This window comes from Podarcis cretensis (genome assembly GCF_951804945.1).
Source record: "Podarcis cretensis genome assembly, chromosome: 13".
Taxonomy (NCBI): Eukaryota; Metazoa; Chordata; class Lepidosauria; order Squamata; family Lacertidae; genus Podarcis; species Podarcis cretensis.
The window spans coordinates 51,944,668-51,966,561 of NC_137182.1; the positions used below are offsets into that span (position 1 = coordinate 51,944,668).

The 21,894-nt window shown below is 47.9% G+C and overlaps 1 protein-coding gene across 2 annotated transcripts in view; it reads left to right on the top strand.

Annotated features, from left to right (window-relative positions):
- The window catches only part of LOC307202141 (polyunsaturated fatty acid lipoxygenase ALOX15B-like), a 41,580-nt gene that overhangs the window by 10,717 nt on the left and 8,969 nt on the right, over positions 1-21,894 (top strand). For both annotated transcript variants that reach the window (XR_013832819.1, XM_079951856.1), the window contains exons 2-10: positions 5,018-5,222; positions 6,829-6,910; positions 10,713-10,835; positions 15,319-15,422; positions 16,164-16,336; positions 16,915-17,058; positions 17,402-17,605; positions 19,471-19,557; positions 21,297-21,466. Coding sequence is in view for 1 of the 2 variants with exons in the window: in XM_079951856.1 (XP_079807982.1) it covers positions 5,018-5,222; positions 6,829-6,910; positions 10,713-10,835; positions 15,319-15,422; positions 16,164-16,336; positions 16,915-17,058; positions 17,402-17,605; positions 19,471-19,557; positions 21,297-21,466 (1,292 nt within the window). In the remaining variant the exon portion in view is untranslated. The remainder of the gene's footprint in view (positions 1-5,017; positions 5,223-6,828; positions 6,911-10,712; positions 10,836-15,318; positions 15,423-16,163; positions 16,337-16,914; positions 17,059-17,401; positions 17,606-19,470; positions 19,558-21,296; positions 21,467-21,894) is intronic.

Here is a 21,894-nt window from a genome sequence, read left to right on the forward strand (position 1 = left end):
CACAGTGACGGAAACAAGAGCGCACGGGAATGCTGTTTACCATCCCGCCACAGCAGTACCTAGTTATCTATTTTCACTCTTGTGCTCTTGAACTGCTAGGTTGGCAGGAGCTGGGTCCGAGCAACAGGAGCTCACCCCATCGCAGGGATTCGAACCACCAACCTTCCGATCAGCAAGGCCAAGAGGCTCAGTGGTTTAGACCACAGCGCCACCCGCATCCCTGCAAGTGTTATTCAAAACCTGCAATTGTTTTCATTTTTTTGCAGTGGTCTCTCAAATACATTGTACATCTTTCCCATTCTTTTTTGAAACTTTTGTCCTCTTGGTTTCTGAGCTTTCCAGTCTTTTTTTGCGATCTTGGCGTATTCCAGCAACTTGATTTGCCCTTCATCTCTTATATAGGGACTTCATCTTCTTTCTATCTTTGGGCTAAAAGCATCCATGCAGTCGTCGTTGCATGCATGAAAAGTCTTTTTTGCTCTTTGGGATCTTTGTACCTAGAATCCCTTTAAAAAAAGCTTCAGGTTTAATTATAAAAGCTATTTTAAATATTTTTTTCCCATTTCATTATACATCGTTTCCCAGAAGGCTTTTATTACACGTCCACCACATATGATGAAAGTTGCCTTCTTGTTCTTTACATTTCCAACAAATATTTGTACTTGTCCTGTGCATTTTTGCTGATTTAGTAGAAGTCAGATACCATCTATACATCATTTTCATATAGTTTTCTTTCAAGATACAACACGCCGAAAAATTTAAATGCGTTTTCCATAACTTTTCCCAAGCGGTTAATTGAATATTATGTCCCAAATCTCTCGCGCAATGTATCATTACTGATTTAACCTGTTCATCCTTTGTGTGCCATTCTAAAATTAATGTATACATTTTCAACAGGAATTTTACATTATTTTCTAACATCTTTTTCTAATCTTGAGGCTTCACAACTGAATCCTTTCTTTTTATCTGTCTTAAAAGTCTCATTTAATTGGTGATACTGTAACCAATCAGTTAATAAATGCCTTATCTCTCCAAAATCCTTCAGTTTCACCTGATGTTTTACTTCAGTTAACAGCTCTATATAAGTCACCCATTCATTTCTCATATTTACTTTTTTCGGAGATATTGCTTCAGTTGGGGAAAGCCACCATGGTGTTTTCTGTTCTAGTAAAGGAAATTGATTTCCTTACTAGATTATTCTGAAAACCTTTATGTGCTTTTGCTTTTTCATACTATAGGTATGCATGCCATCCAAATCTATTATCATGTCCTTCCAAATCTAAAACATCTACATTTTCCAATAATATCCATTCCTGGAGCCAGCGGAGACAAGACGCCTCATAATATAGTTTTAAATCTGGCAAGGCGAAGCCCCCTCTTTCCTTAACACCTGTTAACAATTTATATTTTATTCTTGGTTTCTTCCCCTGCCAGATAAATCTTGTAATATCTTTTTGCCATTCTTGGAAGCGTCCAGCGCCGCTGACCACAGGTATTGATTGGAATAAAAACAACATTCTCGGCAATACTTTCATTTTTATAACTGATATTCTTCCCCATAATGATAGGTTCATCCTTCCCCAAATCTCTAAGTTTCTCTTTATCTCTATGTAGTTATCTTTAAAAATATTAATATTCTTAGCTATCAACCAAACACCTAAAAATTTGACTTTTTTCCTCTATACATAAGCCCATAGTTTGTTGTAAGTCCTTTTTATATTGTTCTGTCACATTTTTCACCAAAACTTTAGTTTTGTTTTTATATAGCTTATAAGCTGCTACCTGGCCAAATCTCTGGACCTTCTCCAAAACGTTTGGTACACTACTCTTGAGATGTTCCACCGTAATCACAAGGTCAAGGTAAATTTAACGCACATGACTCCCCCACAAAGAATTCTGGGAACCGTAATTTGTTAATTGCTGGGAACTGTACCTCTGCGTGCGAAATTTTGTGGGTTGGGCTGTGTGGGATGCGCTTTACGTGACTGATTATTATCATCATTTATTCAATTTATACACTGCCCTATACCCGCAGATCTCATGGCGGTTCACAAACAAGACCACAACATATAAAATCAAACCAAAAACAATAACCAATTTATTTTAAAAACCCCAAAGAGCCAAGGCTGTTGGCTTTCAATAAGATCAACCAAAGGCCTGGTTAAAAAGCAACATTTTTGCTTGGCACCTAATGAAGGCGCCAGGCGAACTTCCCTGGGGAGAGCATTCCACAGATGGGGAGCCATTGCAGAGAAGGCCCCGTTCTCATGTTGCCACCCTCCGGACCTCTCAAGGAGGAGGCACACGAAGGAGGGCCTCAGAAGATGATCTCAGGGTCCGGGCAGCTTCATATGGGAAGAGGCAGTCCTTGAGGTATTGCGGTCCTGAGCCGTTTATGTGTACAATTGATCTGGATCGTAAGATAGGTAAAGGTAAAGGACCCCTGGACGGTTAAGTCCAGTCAAAGGCGATTATGGTGTTGCGGTGCTCATCTTCCTTTCAGGCCGAGGGAGCCGGCGTTTGTCTGCAGACAGCTTTCCGGGTCATGTGGCCAGCAGGACTAAACCGCTTCTGGCGCAACGGGACACCGTGACAGAAATCAGAGCACACAGAAACTCTGTTTACCTTCCCACCGCAGTGGTACCTATTTATCTACTTGCACTGGCGTGCTTTCGAACCGCTAGGTTGGCAGGAGCTGGGATGGAGCAACGGGAGCTCACCCCATCGCAGGGATTCGAACCGCCGACCTTCTGATCGGCAAGCCGAAGAGGCTCAGTGGTTTAGACCACAGCACCACCCATGTCTGGATCGTAATCAACCCTAGGAAGGCCCATTTTGTCACATACACACACTCAAACCACACTGCCTTGCAACTGCCTTGCAACAGGAAGAAATTAAAGAGGTCAATTGATCCATTTTGGGAATGCAGGGCCTGTTGGATTCCAGCCTGATTGGCAGAGGAGCCCTGTTAACAAACAATAGTGGCGCCTCTCATTGTTCAGTTGCCTTCTTCGATCCACCCTGTCACTTGCTTCCGTGATGCGCAGCCAGGAGCCAGCGCACTGGAGTTTCTCTCTCTCTCTCTCTCTCGCATGTGCTTCAACCCACGTGCCATTCCAGCGGCAAGTACAGTCTGGCCTGGAATCTGAAGGAACGTGACAGGGAGGCTTTATTGCTACCGTCAAGCGAAAGCGAATCCTCAGCAGCAACTCCAAGTTGATTCACGGCCGCGCAGCAAGGCCTGTCCTGGACTCGGTCTGCGAAGGATGCCGGTGCTGGGTTAACCAATGGGCAGACTCAGGGCAGGAACAAAACAGCTCCCCCCACCCAAAAAAAAAGTGTGTTGTTGTTCTGAAAGAACTGGATGTACCCACACAAAATCAAAGCAGTCAAAATCAGGGCTTTGTTAGGCTTCCTTTTCTACTCCTCCACTTTTCTGCTCTCCTTTTATACTTTAACCCCTCCTAGGACAAGTCGTGAAGCTGAGGCTCCAATACTTTGGCCACCTCATGAGAAGAGAAGACTCTCTGGAAAAGACCCTGATGTTGGGAAAGATGGAGGGCACAAGGAGAAGGGGACGACAGAGGCGAGATGGTGGGACAGTGTTCTCGAAGCTGCCAGCATGAGTTTGACCAAACTGCGGGAGGCAGTGGAAGACAGGAGTGCCTGGCGTGCTCTGGTCCAGTGGGACCCCAAAACTGTTCCAAGGAACGTGGAAGCTGGCGGCTGACAGGATTTCCACTGTCCAACAGTGGAAAACAATACAAAACTTTAACAGTTCCGTGTGGTATAAGAACTTGTAGGCCTTTGTGAACCCTGAACATTTTTATTTAGTGTGGCAGGAACTGTAATCTCTTACACTTTAGATTTGGACATGCAAGAATTTATCCCTGTGTTGCCTAGAGAAATACGGGTGCATGATTTAGGATTCGGGTGCCATAACGCTTAGGATCCTAGAATTGTTGGAAGGGACCCCGGGGTCATCTAGCCCAACCCCTGCAACGCAGGAATCTCAACACACAACACACACACCCCAATTCAATTTTAAGCCCTGCTTCGCTTTGCAAATGCTCTAGCAGTTTACGATTACATCATTATATGCCCTGCTTGGTGTTGCCGACGCTAAGTAGATCTTTTATTACTGTTTATTTGTTTTGGTTATGCAAGACTCCGTTTAAAAAAGGAATTAAAGAGTGTGTCACCCTAAGCGTTCTGCGTTGTGTGGAAGCAGCGTGAGCAGCGGGGAGCCGGCTGCACATTCCTCGCTTTGGAGAAAACGTATACGGAGGTTCCATTTTCATAGCTTTCCACCCAAAAGTTTCTAGTCCTCAGGGCGTCTTATGCTGGGGGCACATAAGTTATTTAGTTGCAATTCCTGCATTGCAGGAGCTTGGACCCGATGACCCTCCACCCCCATCGTTCAGCCCGGACACTGAGGTCCAGCTCCAAGGGCCTTCTGGTGGTTCCCTCCCTGCGAGAAGTGAGGTTGCAGGGAACCAGGCAGAGGGCCTTCTCGGTGGTGGCACCTGCCCTGTGGAACACCCCCCCCCATCAGACATCAAGGAAATAAACAACTACCTGACTTTTAGAAGACATTTGAAGGCAGCCCTGTTTAGTTTTTAATGTTCGATGTTTTCTCGTGTTTTTAATATTCTGTTGGGATACTATTGTTGTTATTGTTATTATTATTATCCTGTTCTCACAGTGGCCAACCAATTTGCAGTTGCAATCTGCCCGTTATTTGCAATCGCAGCCTGTCCGTTAGTACTGTAACTTGGCGTTTGGTGTGAGTTTTGCAATCACATTTTGTGGCAGAATCCATCCCAAGTTTGGACCAGAACTGAAATAATCCTTCCTTCCTTCCTTCCTTCCTTCCTTCCTTCCTTCCTTCCTTCCTTCCTTCCTCCTCCTCCTCTTCTTCTTCTTCTTCTTCTTCTTCTTCTTCTTCTTCCTCCTCCTCCTCCTCCTCCTCCTCCTCCTCCTCCCTTCCTCCTTTCCTCCCTTCCTCCCTCAACAGGTGGAGGAGCACGAAGTCTTTTGTGACCATGACCTGGGCCCGATCCTGCTGATTCACCTCCACAAGGACCCTTACTCCTTCTTCCCCGAGAACAGCTGGTACTGCAATTCTGTCGAAGTGACATCTCCACACGGTGAGGTCTATCGCTTCCCCTGTTACCAGTGGATAGAGGGTTACTGTACCAAGTCCTTCAGAGAAGGAGCAGGTGAGTATTCCTCACTCCGCTGCCCCCCCCCCCCAACATCCTGGCACTTGCTGGAGAGGCAAGCTCCCATCCCATAATGACATCAATGATTCGTCCTGAAACGGAATTTGAAATTCAGAATGAGACTTTGTATGTTTGCTTGCTTGCTTTATTTTTGCAGACAACCTGCCCCCCCAAAAAAAACCCTCATTTAAATCAGATGTATTTATTTCGTTTTTACCTCCTGCTGAGGACCTCATAGCAGGATGCATGGGTGTGATTGACAGGGCCAGCTCAGCTGTTTGTTGCCATCCCATTAGACTCTTCCTGCATTCGTTTATGGCTTTTATTGGGTAGGTGAGGGAATGTATTAACTACATTTGATCTCTCTTCAGACCCATGTGCGTGGGTTGAGACAGAGGGAAAATGCGGCCGCAAGCCTTTTTCAAAGGACTGGGCTTTTTGCAGACTCTTTCACAAGAGAAAGCCCTCTCAGCAGAGTCTAAATCTCATTTTAAGCAGTTTACAGTGGTGCCCCGCAAGACGAATGCCTCGCAAGACGGAAAACCCGCTAGACGAAAGGGTTTTCTGTTTTGGAGGTGCTTCGCAAAACGAATTTCCTATGGGCTTGCTTCGCAAGACGAAAATGTCTTGCGAGTTCCTGCAGGTTTTTTCCCCTCCCCCCCTTTTTCTAAGCCGATAAGCCGCTTATCTGCTTATCCGCTAAGCCGATAAGCCGCTAAAAGCGCTAATCCGCTAAGCCGTCAATGGGCTTGCTTTGCAAGACGAAAAAACCGCTAGACGAAGAGACTCGCGGAACGGATTAATTTCGTCTTGCGAGGCACCACTGTAATTAAAAGCATAGAGGTAGGCTGATCTCCCCCTTTTGTTTCCCTGTTTATCAAAGAAACAGGCTACAGACTGGAAACTAAGTTTATAAATTGTATAGTTTACTCACAGTCAAGCATTTGTCCTTAGCAGCAACAGCAGTGAAAGACTAACACAGTTAAAATACTTGTATTTACAGCAAAAACAGCCTCAGGCATGTTTGTGATGCTTTGAGCAGAAGTCAACTATCATGGCTGGTTGGAGAGAGAGAAATACAGCCGTACCTCGGAAGTCAAACAGAATCCGTTCTGGAAGTCCGTTTGAGTTCCGAAACATTTGACTTCCAAAGTGCGGCTTCTGATTGGCTGCAGGAAGTTCCTGCAGTCAACTGGAAGCCGCAGAAGCTCCATCGGATGTTCGGCTTCCAAAAGAACGTTTGAAAACTGGAATACTCACTTCCAGTTTTCGATCGTTCGGGAGCTGAAATGTTCGACTCCCAAGGCGTTTGGGAGCCAGGGTACGACTGTACTTTTCTGCTTCTTCCCTCCCAGGAGGAGGGGAAATGACATCACACAGAGCTTTCTCTGCCAATTACATTTCTATGGTCTGAGTCGGCAGCAATACAGCTCTATGGTCTTAACCCTTTCACACGCTAACTAGCAAGAACGTGCATTGTTAGATTTGACTGCCTATCTCCCACATCCATAAGGATGTGTAAAAAGTGGAGAAATGTGAAAAATTGGGGAAAGCCAGGGAAAGTGTAAAAACCACTTGACTTTTTTCTTCCTTTTGTGTACAGCCAAAACGCCAGCGGACGACACTCATTATCTCCAGCGAAGGCACCGCCGTGAGGAACTGGTGCTGAGTCATACAAAATATGGGTGAGTAGAGAACAAATGTACAGAGAGACTTACCTACCTACCTAGGACGGCCTACCTAGGACCCTCATACCTACGGGACCACCTCTCCCGGTATGCCCCACGGAGAGCCTCAAGGTCCATAAATAGCAACACCCTAGTGGTCTCTGGCCCTATGGAAGTTAGATTAGCTTCAACCAGAGCCAGGGCCTTTTCAACACTGGCTCCGGCCTGGTGGAACGCTCTGCCTCATGAGCCCAGGGCCCTGCAGGATCTGATTTCTTTCCGCAGGGCATGTAAGACAGAGTTGTTCCTCCTGGCCTTTGGGCTTGGAGCCAATTTGATCCCCTCCCCCTCTTTCTTTTTCCTTTCTCCTCCTGTGATGAGGCTGAATTTTAATATTTTAATGTTTCAATATTTTAATGTTGTATTTTAATCTTGTTTTTAAGTTGTATTCATTCATCTTGTTTTTATTATTGCTTGTTCGCCGCCCTGAGCCTGGCCTTGGCTGGGGAGGGCAGGGTATAAATAAAAATTATTATTATTATTATTATTATTATTACCTACCTTCATTCCTCAACAGGTGGAGGAGCAGCAATGGTTGTTGCTGTTCTTGTTTTGCAGGAGGTAATCTTCTGCCTTAGGCACTGGCCCTAATATCCGGGTATCTTCATCACATGTGTTAATTTTGCTATCATAGTGTTTGAAATCTAACTACCCAGAAGTTTCCTTACATCAGGCATGGAGAACATGGTCAAACCTGAAGGCCACATTCACTTCTGCGAAAACTTACGGCAGCCACTTTTTCCTTTCCTTTCTTTCATAAAAATTATACACCTCTTGATTGTAAAAAAAACAAACAAACCTCAAAATGGCATACAAAAAGATAAGGCAATAAAACCAAGATTTACAACCCTACTGTAACACATACAAAAGGTAAAATACTAAAACAGATTAAAGTTATCTGTCGGTAAAGTAAAGGTAAAGGGACCCCTGACCATTAGGTCCAGTCGTGGCCGACTCTGGGGTTGCGGCGCTCATCTCGCTTTACTGGCCGAGGGAGCCGGCATACAGCTTCCGGGTCATGTGACCAGCATGACTAAGCCGCTTCTGGCGAACCAGAGCAGCACACGGAAACGCCGTTTATCTTCCCACCGGAGCGGTACCTGTTTATCTACTTGCACTTTGACATGCTTTTGAACTGCTAGGTTGGCAGGAGCAGGGACCGAGCAACGGGAGCTCACCTCGTTGCGGGGATTCGAACCACTGACCTTCTGATCGGCAAGCGCTTAGCTCTGGGGTTTAACCCACAGCCTTGTCTAAATAAGAACATTTTTAGCAGGCACCGGAAAGAGTAAAGCGAAGGTGCCTGTTTGATCTCATGAGTTCCAAAGTGTAGGTGCTACCACACGAAAGGACCTAATTCTTACAAATGCAGAAAACAGGTGTTGTGTGGCACCTGTAGCGGTGCCAGTTCTGTCAGTCGAAGTGGTAAGCCGACCTTGTAGGTGCATGTGGTGGGCAGAACCAGAGGCAAAAATGGGTGGGGCCAAAATTAAAAATTTGCCTTTGTAGAATAGATTTGTTGCCACACACACTCCCACAGCCCTCTTTGTCCTTCTCACGGAACGACGATTCCCAGAGCAGCTTAACAGTCAATTCCTTTCCCCAGGCAACTCTAGGAATTCCAGCTCTGTGACGGGAACAGACAGGGGCATAGCTGTCAAGCGTCCCTTATTTGGCGGACAGTCCCTTATTCCAGTTCCGTGTCCCGCTGCTGTCCCTTATTGATGATGTCCCTTAAATAAGCTACTGAAGTTAATGGGGCCCTATCTATGTCCAGCTGTCTTTTGTCAACAACAAATTGTTGCTGTTTTTTGTGTTGAATATATGCTATATGGTAATTTATGGACCTAATAGGTATCTAAAGCCATTTGCACGCAACAAAATATGTATTTTATCAAAGTAATTGTTGATCCCTTACTTTGGCTGCTGATCCCTTATTTTCAAGGCTGCTGGTCCCTTTTTTTCAAATCTGTAAGTTGACAGCTATGGACAGGGGTCTCCTAACAAGTTTCAAGATCCTTAAGCAGCCACAGTTCCCAGGATTCCTTGGGGGGAAGCCATGACAGTGCAAAATGACATCCCAGCGCTTTGAACGCAGAGTGCAGATGGGGCCTGACAACGGGCCAAATCCTGCCTTCCTTCAAACAGCCGCCATGCCCACCACCAGGCAATTTGTTCTGCACTCCTGTTATGTATTCAGTGGTCTGTGTTTGCTTAAGCTTGTGTCTGGACTAAGGATTCTGAGCTCCTGTGTTCTGATTCGATACATGATATCCAATCACAGAACGTTTCAGGATTTGGGTCTCTGCCATTGGCCCTTGAACTCTGAGTCGTGATTCGCAGTTTGGAAGTTTAGACAGCCAATCGCGTTGGGAGGGGGAGTGGCCCCAGGCTTTCAGAAATGCATATAAGCAGTTGCTTTGCCTCTGTTTCCCAGTTACAGTGGTACCTCGGGTTGCATACGCTTCAGGTTACATACGCTTCAGGTTACAGACTCCGCTAACCCAGAAATAGTGCTTCAGGTTAAGAACTTTGCTTCAGGGTGAGAACAGAAATCGTGCTCTGGCGGCAGCAGGAGGCCCCATTAGCCAAAGTGGTGCTTCAGGTTAAGAACAGTTTCGGGTTAAGAACAGGACCTCCAGAACAAATTAAGTACTTCACCCGAGGTACCACTGTACGTGGCATGCATGCGTTTGAGTAGCCGGACAATCTCTATTTAAAAGCATGATGGGCAGGGAGGGCTGATTTTCGGAACAACTTCACACTCCTGTGGAGTCTCAGCTGCTCCCAGCTTCTGATCTGTATCCCTGGCCTTGTCCCTGAACCTTGAAGCTCCTCTCCTCGTGCTTTGATCCTTGCTGCATCTCTAGGCATTTTCCTGCTCTTCACTCGTTGCTGAGCCTGCCCTGGAATAAAGCCTGGCTATTTGACATACAAGGAAGGGCACTTGCCCTCATCCTTGGGCAGGAGACTGGGACAGGTATAGCTTAAAGCTGTCGTCCAAATCCTTTCCTCTACATCTTTTGCCCTAATCTGCACCATCAGACCCTCAGGGGACTTGAAACCACATAACGCTGGACTTATATTTATTAGAACTTCCTAGGCTTTCCTCCTATGAGCCACAGGAACGGCAGAGGTGCAAAGCAGATGGGCGACCTCAAAAGGCAAGACCATGGGTGGGCCAACTAAGGCCCGGGGGCAGGATGCGGCCCAATTGCCTTCTCAATCTGGCCGGAGGATGGTCCAGGAATCAGCATGTTTTTACATGATAATAATATAATAATAATAATTTAATATTTATACCCCACCCATCTGGCTGGGTTTCCCCAGCCACTCTGGGCGGCTTCCAACTGAATATTAAAAACAATACAGCATTAGACATTAAAAGCCTCCCTAAAGAGGGCTGCCTTCAGTTGTCTTTTAAAAGTAAAATAGTTGCTTATTGCCTTGACATCTGCTGGGAGGGCGTTCCACAGGGCAGGTGCCACCACCGAGAAGGCCCTCTGCCTGGTTGCCTGTAACCTTACTTCTCGCAATGAGGGAACCGCTAGAAGGCCCTCGGAGCTGGATCTCAGTGTCCGGGCTGAACGATGGGGGTGGAGATGCTCCTTCAGGTATACAGGACCTGTACATGAGTAGAATGTGTGTTTTTATTTAAAATGGCATTCTGTAGGAATTTCTCATTGGCAAACACCGTTCACAGGACTGCCTGTCCATCGTTCATTTGTTCACCCTCTCTCTTATCAATTTATCTACACAGGTGGAAGGAATACATCCCGGGAACTCCATATTGTGCCGATATCGATACAGACATGACGATGGAGTACAATATCCAGTACTCTTTCCCCAAAACCACTGCCTTTTTCGGGCGTGGGACCCTCGCGTAAGTCTTGCATAACCTGCCAGCACTTCTTTTTTCTTTCTTTCTTTCCTTTAAACATCTTTATTGAAAGTTCAAAAAGTACATAATTATATCCGCCCTAAACATAAAGGTAAAGGGACCCCTGACCATTAGATCCAGTCGTGACTGGACTGGGGTTGCGGTGCTCATTTCACTTTACTGGCCGAGGGAGCCGGCGTACAGATTCTGGGTCATGTGGCCAGCATGACTAAGCTGCTTCTGGCGAACCAGAGCAGCACACGGAAATGCCGTTTACCTTCCCGCCGGAGCAGTACCTATTTATCTACTTGCACTTTGACGTGCTTTCGAACTGCTAGGTTGGCAGGAGCAGGGACAGAACAACGTGAGCTCACCCCGTCACGGGGATTCGAACCGCCGACCTTCTGATTGGCAAGCCCCAGGCTCAGTGGTTTAACCCACAGCACCACCTGCGTCCCATGCCCTAAACATGGCGAGACGTAAATAAAAGAGAGAAAAAGAAAAGGAGAAACCCATGTAGAAGGGAAAATAAAGGAGGGGAGGGAAACTATATTTTACAAGGTTGTTATTGTACTTCACCAGATCTCAACCTATTACACTATTTGTAAGGGTGGATTCCAAATATTTTTCAGTTTGTCCATGGCAAGTCTGCGTTAAATGCAAGTTGTTCATATGTTGCGAGCTTGTATACGTCTTCAATCCAATCATAGAAGGGAGGCGCATTTTTATTTTTTCCAGTTCATCAGTATCAGTCTTTTTGCTGTGGTGAAAGCACAGAGAGTCCACTCGTATTGTCTTTTTGTAAGGTTCCACGTGCTGGGTATATAGTTCAAGAGGATATTTTGCTCTGTACATGTATGGTTGTTCCATACAGTTCTGTTGATAGTTTCAGTTAAAGGTAAAGGTAAAGGGGGCCCCTGACCATTAGGTCCAGTTGTGGCCGACTCTGGGGTTATGGCTCTCATCTCGCTTTAATGGCTGAGGGAGCCGGCGTACAGCTTCCGGGTCATGTGGCCAGCATGACTAAGCCGCTTCTGGCGAACCAGAGCAGCGCACGGAAACGCCGTTTACCTTCCCGCCAGAGTGGTACCTATTTATCTACTTGCACTTTGACGTGCTTTCAAACTGCTAGGTTGGCAGGAGCAGGGACTGAGCAACGGGAGCTCACCCCGTTGCGGGGATTCGAACCGCCGACCTTCTGATTGGCAAGTCCTAGGCTCTGTGGGTTAACCCACAGCACCACCCATGTCCCTGTTTCAGTTTCAGTTACCTTCTACCAAAAGTATCTGAAGAAGTGTGCATGCACACGAAAGCTCATACCAATAACAAACTTAGTTGGTCTCTAAGGTGCTATTGAGGGACGCAGGTGGCGCTGTGGGTTAAAGCCTCAGCGCCTAGGGCTTGCCGATCGAAAGGTCGGCGGTTCGAATCCCTGCGGCGGGGTGCGCTCCCGCTGCTCGGTCCCAGCGCCTGCCAACCTAGCAGTTCGAAAGCACCTCCGGGTGCAAGTAGATAAATAGGGACCGCTTACCAGCGGGAAGGTAAACGGCGTTTCCGTGTGCGGCTCTGGCTCTGGCTCTGGCCAGAGCAGCGATGTCACGCTGGCCACGTGACCCGGAAGTGTCTCCGGACAGCGCTGGCCCCTGGCCTCTTAAGTGAGATGGGCGCACAACCCCAGAGTCTGTCAAGACTGGCCCGTTCGGGCAAGGGTACCTTTACCTTAAGGTGCTACTGGAAGGAATTTTTTTATTTTGTTTTGACTACGGCAGACCAACATGGCTACCTACCTGTAACTAGAACTTCTGCCAAAAATCTTTCAATATAGAACAATGAAAAACTTATGTTTTAGAGAAGCCTTGTCCTTATTGCATCTCCAACAGTTAGATACCATAGATAGCCCTTTTTTAAAGAAACATAATGGGGTCCAGTATATTCTAAATATTATTTCTTGTTGTATGAGCCTGTGAGCACTTCTTAAGCTGGAGACGACTTCGGCAAAGGAAGGTTTTATCTCCCCTGCTAGTCAAAAATATGGATTCAGTCTTAGGCTGGTTGTTTTGATTTCTTTAAGGCTCTGATGCCTCTGTGAGATACAGTGGTGCCCCGCAAGACGAACGCCTCGCAAGACGGAAAACCCGCTAGACGAAAGGGTTTTCCGTTTTGGAGGCGCTTCGCAAAACGAATTTCCCTATGGGCTTGCTTCGCAAGACGAAAATGTCTTGCGAGTTCCTGCGGGTTTTTTCCCTTCCCCCTCTTTTCCTTAAGCCCTAAGCCACTTATCAGCTGATCTGCTAAAAGCCGCTAAACCGCTAATAGCTCTAATCTGCTAAGCTGTCAATGGGCTTGCTTCGCAAGACGAAAAAACCGCTATACGAAGAGCCTCACGGAACGGATTAATTTCGTCTTGCGAGGCGCCACTGTACTTGGACCTCGGCTTGGTTGTTGAAAAAGCTGCGTACAAATATTACATAATATAACCTATTCATTTAGGGAGGAGTGGGATGTGTGACCCTCGGCTTTGACCCTCAAGACCCCTGGAGATTGTTTTCCAACAATGCAACTTACATACATACTTTCCAACTTTTCCCCATTCAAAACTGGGACGCTCATCTTCCGGGACGCGTTCCCAAACGAATCACATGACCTGTGCCTTGCTCTCACCCTGATAAGGTACTTTTCGGGGCGACAGCGCAGCGCAAGGGCACGCATAGATCACAGCACCCAAAATGGCTGCCGAGATCTCATGGGGAAAAATGGGATGTCCTGTTTTCTCCCAGGGCGCGTGGAAGGCATTGTTACGGTAAAATCTGGGTGCGAGGCTGCTCTGCCACCCAGCTCGTCGGACTAAGTCCGCGGGTCCCTGCGGAGGAAAATGAGCTCAGCCGGAGACAGGAGCAAGCTGCAGAAGATCCAAGTTTATTGCGCAACAGGTTCAAGGCGAGATTGAACCCCGAGAATGGGGCGACATGAACTTTTGAAACTTCCCTCCGTGTCCCAGAATACAGTGCAAAATACGTCATGGTCGCATCATGAATACATTAAAGAGAGGTTGGGTTACACAGATTAACATACCGAGGAGAGAGGGGGAATATGCAGAGCTGGAGATATGCGCAGATAAGCGCTTCCTGAGTATCGGTGATGAGAGGACAATAGTCCGAATATGTAAAGTCTAGCACCTGGCATTGGGGGACGCAGGTGGCGCTGTGGGTTAAAGCCTCAGCGCCTAGGGCTTGCTGATCGAAAGGTCGGCGGTTCGAATCTCTGCGGCGGGGTGCGCTCCCGCTGCTCGGTCCCAGCGCCTGCCAACCTAGCAGTTCGAAAGCACCTCCGGGTGCAAGTAGATAAATAGGGACCGCTTACCAGCGGGAAGGTAAACGGTGTTTCCGTGTGCGGCTCTGGCTCGCCAGAGCAGCGATGTCACGCTGGCCACGTGACCCGGAAGTGTCTCCGGACAGCGCTGGCCCCTGGCCTCTTAAGTGAGATGGGCGCACAACCCCAGAGTCTGTCAAGACTGGCCCGTACGGGCAGGGGTACCTTTACCTTTACCTTAGCACCTGGCATTGCCCGGAGGAAAGGTTGGGCAGGGTGATTTGACCGGATTAGGGTCTTCCTGAGTACGTGACACCTCGCTCGAGGGATTATGGAGACAGAGGATGTGTCATGGAGTCCTGAAGAAACTGAGTCGATCGACACCAGAATCACAGAAATCGGAGCTGCGGTTGATTTTATACGAATTTTAGAAGGTTTTAGTCCGTTTCGGTCCATTCTTATATTGATAATTGAGGTCGGAAATAAAAGGGATACATTGTAGCGAGATTTGACACTTTTAAGGAGTTCACGAGTTGCGGTTCCATTGTTCTCCCGGCGGGGAGCCGTCAGCAGCTTGTCAAGAGTTCAAATGAGGCGTGCAGGAGCTCACTGAGCTAGCGCTGCAAAGCGAATGCATGGTTCTGATTGGGTAGAACGCAGCCATTGTAGCGAATGGAGGTTACAACTTGATACGGTCAACCCACAGTAAAGATGGAGCGAGAGGGAGGCTTAAGGAAAAGAGGGGCTTATTTCGCCCATATGGAGAAAGGGAAAGGCACTTTATTTATGCGGCCAGGAGTATAGTGGGGCTGAGGGGTCTAGGTGGGGGTGGGTGCCCTTGAGGTCATCGCCTCGGACCCTCTGGCAACCGGTGGGAGGGTAAGGACAAGAGGCACCCCCCCCCTTTTCGTATCAGTATGAAGTTGGTGGGCATCGCTGTTTCTTGTGGCAATGAGTTCCCTAGTTTAACGATGCAAGATGTGAAGAAAGCCTTTCTTTGGTCTGTTCAGCCGCCTCCCTTTGCACAAGACCTTGGACAGCAGCTGCCAGCCAGAGTTGGCAGCACTATGGTCTGACTCTGTGTACAAGGAAGCTTTGCTCAAGGGCAGTTGTTCCTCCTCCTCTGTAATGGCATGCCTCTTCCTTGACAAGTTCTCTTTCTGCGTCTCCTCCTCAGGCTGTTTGAGGCCAAAATGAAGGGCTTCCTGGACAAACCATACTCCTGGGAGAAGCTTGAGGACATTCGCAAGGTCTTCTGGTTCTATCACACCTCTGTCACAGGTCAGTGAGGGCTGAGGAAGCTGCCTCTCTTCAAAGCAAACCCTTTCCATGAGAGGTCCGGAGAGTCGCAATATGAGAACGGGCCTTTTCGGTGGTAGCTCCGTATTTGTGGAATCCTCTCCCCCGGGGCGGCTCACCTGGCACCATCATTGATGAGCTTTACTAGAGTGACTCGGAAACTACAATTAATCCAGAATGTGGCAGCTGGACTGGTGACTGGATGTGGCTGCTGGCACCATATACAACACAGGTCCTAAGAGATCTATATTGGCTCCCAGTACGTTTCTGAGCACAATTCAATGTGTTGGTGCTGATCTTTAAAGCCCTAAACGGCCTTGGCCCAGTATACCTGAAGGAGCACCTCCACCCCTATCGTTCAGCCCCCTAAGGTCCAACTCCGAGGGCCTTCTGGCAGTTCCCTCCCTGCGAGAAGTGAGGTTACAGGGAACCAGGCAGAGGGCCTTCTCGGTGGTGGCACCCGCCCTGTGGAACGTCCTCCCATCAGATGTCAAGGAGATAAACAATTATACAACCTTCCATAGACATCTGAAGGCAGCCCTGTTTAGGGAAGTTTCTAATGTCAGATGTTTTTCTGTGTTTTTGTATTCTGTTGGAAACCGTCCAGAATGAGCAGCTTGTCATCATCATCATCATCATCATCATCATCATTATTATTGGCAAAAACGCTTCTTTTCCAGCAGGCTTTCAATGATCTGTGTCTCTCCTTCTTCCCTTCTCCAGAGTATGTGTTCAGGCACTGGAAAGATGACAATTTCTTCGGCTACCAGTACCTGAACGGAATCAACCCTGTGTTGATCCGGAAATGCACCAAAATCCCGGAAAACTTCCCTGTGACCCAGGAGATGGTGGCCGGGCCTTTGGGAGAATCCACTACCCTCAAGGAAGAGTTGGAGGTTGTTCATTGCTCTCCTTCTCATTGGCTGTATTGCAGAGCCACATTCGTGTGTGTGTGTGTGTGTGTGTGTGTGTGTGTGTGTGTCCCCTTCTCTATGCATATATATGTCTAAAATATCCATAGCCCACCTCTCTAGTAATAGTATCCAAGGCAGGTACCGTATTTTTTGCTCTATAAGACGCACCAGACCACAAGATGCACTTAGTTTTTGGAGGAGGAAAACAAGAAAAAAAATATTCTGAATCTCAGAAGCCAGAACAGCAAGAGGGATCTCTGCGCAGTGAAAGCAGCGATCCCTCTTGCTGTTCTGGCTTCTGGGATAGCTGCGCAGTCTGCATTTGCTCCATAAGACGCACACACATTTCCCCTTACATCTTAGGAGGGAAAAAGTGAGTCTTATAGAGCAAAAAATACGGTAACCAAAATAGTTCTAAAGGACCAAAAATGCAGCCGTCACCAGAGGAGGTGGATGGCTGGGGATGATGGCAACTTTAGTCCAAAATGCTGGGCGGGCTAACGTCAGATGGGAGTCAAATTTTCCTCGCTTCTCCAACCCGTTCCAACTCTGTTTTTCAGAAAGGAACCATTTACCTAGCAGATTACAAGTTGCTGGAAGGTATCCCTACCATCAAGGTGAATGGCAAAGAGCAATACATTGCTGCCCCTCTGTGTTTGCTGCACCAAAAGCCTTCTGGAGAAGTCATTCCTCTAGCCATCCAGGTAACGATTAAAAAAACAAACAGGGGAAAATTCAGCCTGTCTTCTAGACCAGGGGTAGGCAACCTAAGGCCTGGGGGCCGAATGCAGCCCAATCACCTTCTCAATCCGGCCCGCGGATTTTTACATGAGTAGAATGTGTCCTTTTATTTAAAATGCACCTCTGGGTTATTTGTGGGGCATAGGAATTTGTTCATTTTTTCCCTCAAAATATAGCCTGGCCCCCCACAAGGTCTGAGGGACAGTGGACCGGCCCCCTGCTGAAAAAGGTTGCTGACCCCTGTTCTAGACAGTCTGAAGACACCTTCCTTTGCATCTTTTATTCCATTGTGATTCCCTCTTCCAGCTGAGCCAGCGCCCAGGTCCCCAAAGTCCCATTTTCTTACCCACCGACGAAGAGTGGATATGGACCTTAGCCAAGACCTGGGTGCGAAACTCCGAATTCCACATCCACGAGGTGAGCACCCACCTGCTCCGTGGACATCTGATGGCGGAAGTCTTTGCGGTGTCGACACTGAGGCAGCTCCCCATGTGTCACCCCCTGTTCAAGGTGAGAGAGCCCAGAGGGGTTGAGTTTGGGGCATTTAGCAGCAAGTACAGGGAGGGATATAGGGACGTGGGTGGCGCTGTGGGTTAAACCACAGAGCCTAGGACTTGCCGATCAGAAGGTCAGCAGTTTGAATCCCTGCGACGGGGTGAGCTCCCGTTCTTTGGTCCCTGCTCCTGCCAACCTAGCAGTTCGAAAGCACGTCAGAGTGCAAGTAGATAAATAGGTACCACTCCGGCGGGAAGGTAAACGGCGTTTCCGTGCGCTGCTCTGGTTTGCCAGAAGTGGCTTAGTCATGCTGGCCACATGACCCAGAAGCTGTACACCGGCTCCCTCGGCCAGTAAAGCGAGATGAGCGCCGCAACCCCAGAGTCGGCCACGACTGGACCTAATGGTCAGGGGTCCCTTTACCTTTATGGGGAGAGATGTTTTCGATATCCTCTTTTATCTTTTGAAGGAAACAAACCCCATCTGGGGGAAAAGGCTGCCTCTCTCAGAGGAGGCAGCGATGCTACCAGCCTGGATGGCTTTGAAAGAAAACTTTGCCCCCTCTTATAAAAAAAATAAATAACTTGTGGGTATCTCGTGAATCTGAAAGTTAGAAGATTGGGGACAAATAAAAAAAAGTCCTTCTTGATGTAGTGAATACTTAAACTGTGGAACTTGTTCCTGCAGGAGGTAGTCAAGGCCAACAATCTAGAACAGTGTTTCCCAACCTTGGGCCTCCAGCTGTTTTTGGACTACAACTCCCATCAACCTTAGCTAGCAAGACCAGTGGTCAGGGATGATGGGAATTGTAGTCCGAAAACAGCTGGAGCCCCAAGGTTGGGAAACACTGGTCTAGAAGGCTTTAAAAGAGGACTGGGATAATTCATGGAGGGGGAAAGGGCTGTTGTCAGGGATTGGACTTGAGAGGGGTGGAGGGGCTGCGAAGGGGAGAATCAGGGGGAGAGCATGCTATGACTTCAGTTACAAGACCTTTGTCTCTGCATACTTTGAGACAACACCCCCCATCCTTACACGTTTTTGGGGGACAGGGGGCGGGCTGGTGTGGAGGACTCCCTGATCCTGAATGGGGTAACTGTGCCCCTGAAGGACCAGGTGCGCAGCCTGGGAGTCATTCTGGACTCACCGCTGTCCATGGAGGCGCAGGTCAAATCTGTGTCCAGGGCAGCTGTTTACCAGCTCCATCTGGTACGTAGGCTGAGACCTTACCTGCCCGCAGACTGTCTCGCCAGAGTAGTGCATGCTCTAGTTATCTCCCACTTGGACTACTGCAATGCACTCTATGTGGGGCTACCTTTGAAGGTGACCCGGAAACTACAACTAATCCAGAATGCGGCAGCTAGACTGGTGACTGGGAGAGGCTGCCGAGACCATATAACACCAGCCTTGAAAGACCTACATTGGCTCCCAGTACGTTTCCAAGCGCAATTCAAAGTGTTGGTGCTGACCTTTAAAGCCCTAAACGGCCTCAAAGGCCCAGTAGAGCTGAAGGAGCATCTCCACCCCCATCGTTCTGCCCGGACACTGAGGTCCAGCGCCGAGGGCCTTCTGGTGGTTCCGTCATTGCGAGAAGCAAAGCAGGCAGAGGGCCTTCTCGGTAGTGGCACCCGCTCTGTGGAACGCCCTCCCATCAGATGTCAAAGCGATAAACAACTACCTGACATTCAGAAGACATCTTAAGGCAGCCCCGTTCAGGGAAGTTTTTAATGTGTGACATTTTAGTATTTTTGGTCACTGTGGAAGCCACCCAGAGTGGCTGGGGGAAGCCCAGCCAGATGGGCGGGGTACAAATAATAAATTATTATTATTATTATTATTATTATTATTATTATTACATGTGTTCCCTTTCCGCCCCCCTCCAGCTTTTGATTCCTCACCTCCGTTATTCCATCCATATCAACGTGCTGGCCAGAACCTACCTTATCAGCCAAGGAGGTACCTTTGACAAGGTAAGTGGGAGACTTGTGGGACGCCCTTGGACCCACCGTGGAATGCCTTCCGCGCTGAGCCAGCTCTTCAGGCCCCAGGACATACGGTGATCTCTGTTCTTCCACACCCTACCCATTCGACCGCATGGTGGTTCGCAGCTGACTTGGGGAGTCTTTTCTGGGGGTGCCTCTCTGTTTTGCAGGGCTCTGAGGGCAGTCTTCTGTTCTGGAAGTGCCCTGCCTTTGAAGGCTGCCCGGTTTGGTTTAAGGATGCAGAACCCAAAGGAGGAGATTCAATGGGGAGATTTGAAGTTTCCTCCCAAGGGAGTGAGTGGGTTGAGCCATAGGCCTCCCTGCCAGATTTAAATGCATTGGGGATCGATCCCAGGTTAGTCTTACTCAGAAGCCGATAGATGTAGCTAACTTAAGCCTGTCCGTTTCAATGGATGTGCTCTGAGTACAAGTTAACAGGGTACAACCCAATTTAGTAAAAGGTAAAGGGACCCCTGACCATTAGGTCCAGTCGTGGCCGACTCTGGGGTTGTGGCTCTCATCTCGCTTTACTGGCCGAGGAAGCCAGCACACAGCTTCCGGGTCATGTGGCCAGCAGGACTAAGCCGCTTCTGGCGAACCAGAGCAGCGCACGGAAACGCCGTTTACCTTCCCACCAGAGCGGTACCTAATGATCTACTTGCACTTTGACGTGCTTTCGAACTGCTAGGTTGGCAGGAGCAGGGACCGAGCAACGGGAGCTCACCCCGTCACGGGGATTCAAATCGCCAACCTTCTGATCGGCAAGTCCTAGGCTCTGTGGTTTAACCCACAGCGCCACCCGCATCCCACAACCCAATTTAAATTATAGCAATTATTTCCTCTCTCTTTTTTGCAAAGTAGTTTTTATTTGGTTTTTTAAAAATATAAAGTTATAACAAAATCAATTAAAAATCCGTATAAAGAGATTGCTCTGAAGCTCACGACTACCCCCCACCCCCTCCATGGGTCCTAATATCAATCAGCCCATAATACACATTTTTTTATCCATCTAAATTGTCCATAGTTTTTGTTACATTTGTTGTTGTTTAGTCGTTTCCGACTCTTTGTGACCCCATGGACCAGAGCACGCCAGGCACTCCTGTCTTCCACTGCCTCCCGCAGTTACATTACAAGTGTGATTAAAATCCTGCTAATGTTTTCATCTGTTTGCAATGGTCTCCTGAATAAATTATAAACAGATTCCCATTCTTTTTTAAAGTTCTTGTCCTCTTGGTTCCCGAGCTTCCCAGTTAATTTTGCCATTTCAGCATAATCCATCAACTTGGTCTGCCATTCTTCGCTGGTCAAGATTGTTTCTTCTTCCCATTTCTGGGCAAATAACATCTGTGCGGCTGTTGTCGCGTACATGAACAGTCTTTTCTGGTCCTTTGGGATCTCGGTACCTACAATTCCTAATAAGAAAGCTTCTGGGTTGTTGTTTTTTTAGCATATGTTATTTTAAACTTTTTTTTCATTTCATTATATATCATCTCCCAGAAAGTTTTTGTTACCTGGCACGTCCGCCACATATGATGAAAGGTACCTAAATTATAGCAATTGTTTCCAAGTCTATACTTGTAGATCAGCACTGGCAAGTGTTAGATTATACACGGGGCTCCCTCTGAAGATAGTTTGGAAACTTCAGCTGGGGCAGAATTCAATGTGCCTCATTTGGGAGTGTGCTGAGTGAGTGGTCTTCTCTCTTCCCCACCCGTTTTCCGCCACAGGCCATAGCGACCGGGCGCCGAGGGTTAGCTGTGCTTCTTAAAAAGTGCCTGGACAACCTGACCTACACGGATCTGTGCCTCCCTGAGGACATTGAGGCCCGAGGAGTCGGCTCGCTTGCTGATTACTACTACAGGGACGACGGGCTGAAGATATGGGATGCCATCGAGAGGTAAGAGAAACAGGATTCTCTGGGTGCTTTCAGTGGAATGGCTGGAGTCTTCTTCATACATCAGCCCCATGCCCACCTCCCTGTGCACGCCTGATCTCAAACTCTGCTCCCGGTTTCCAGAGTGGTTTGCCGCCATGTATGGGGTGGGGAGAGCTGCTACTCAAGAGCAAGGCATCAAAGCCCATGTAGTGCACAGACACAGACATGAATCCTGGGGATGTTATTTCCCACCAAGACCATGTAACACCGGTCCTGAAAGACCTATACTGGCTCCCAGGACATTTCCGAGCACAATTCAAAGTGTTGTTGCTGACTTTTAAAACCCTAAACGGCCTTGAGGTCCAGCTCCGAGGGCCTTCTGGTGGTTCCCTCCCTGTGAGAAGTGAGGTTACAGGGAACCAGGCAGAGGGCCTTCTCGGTAGTGGCAC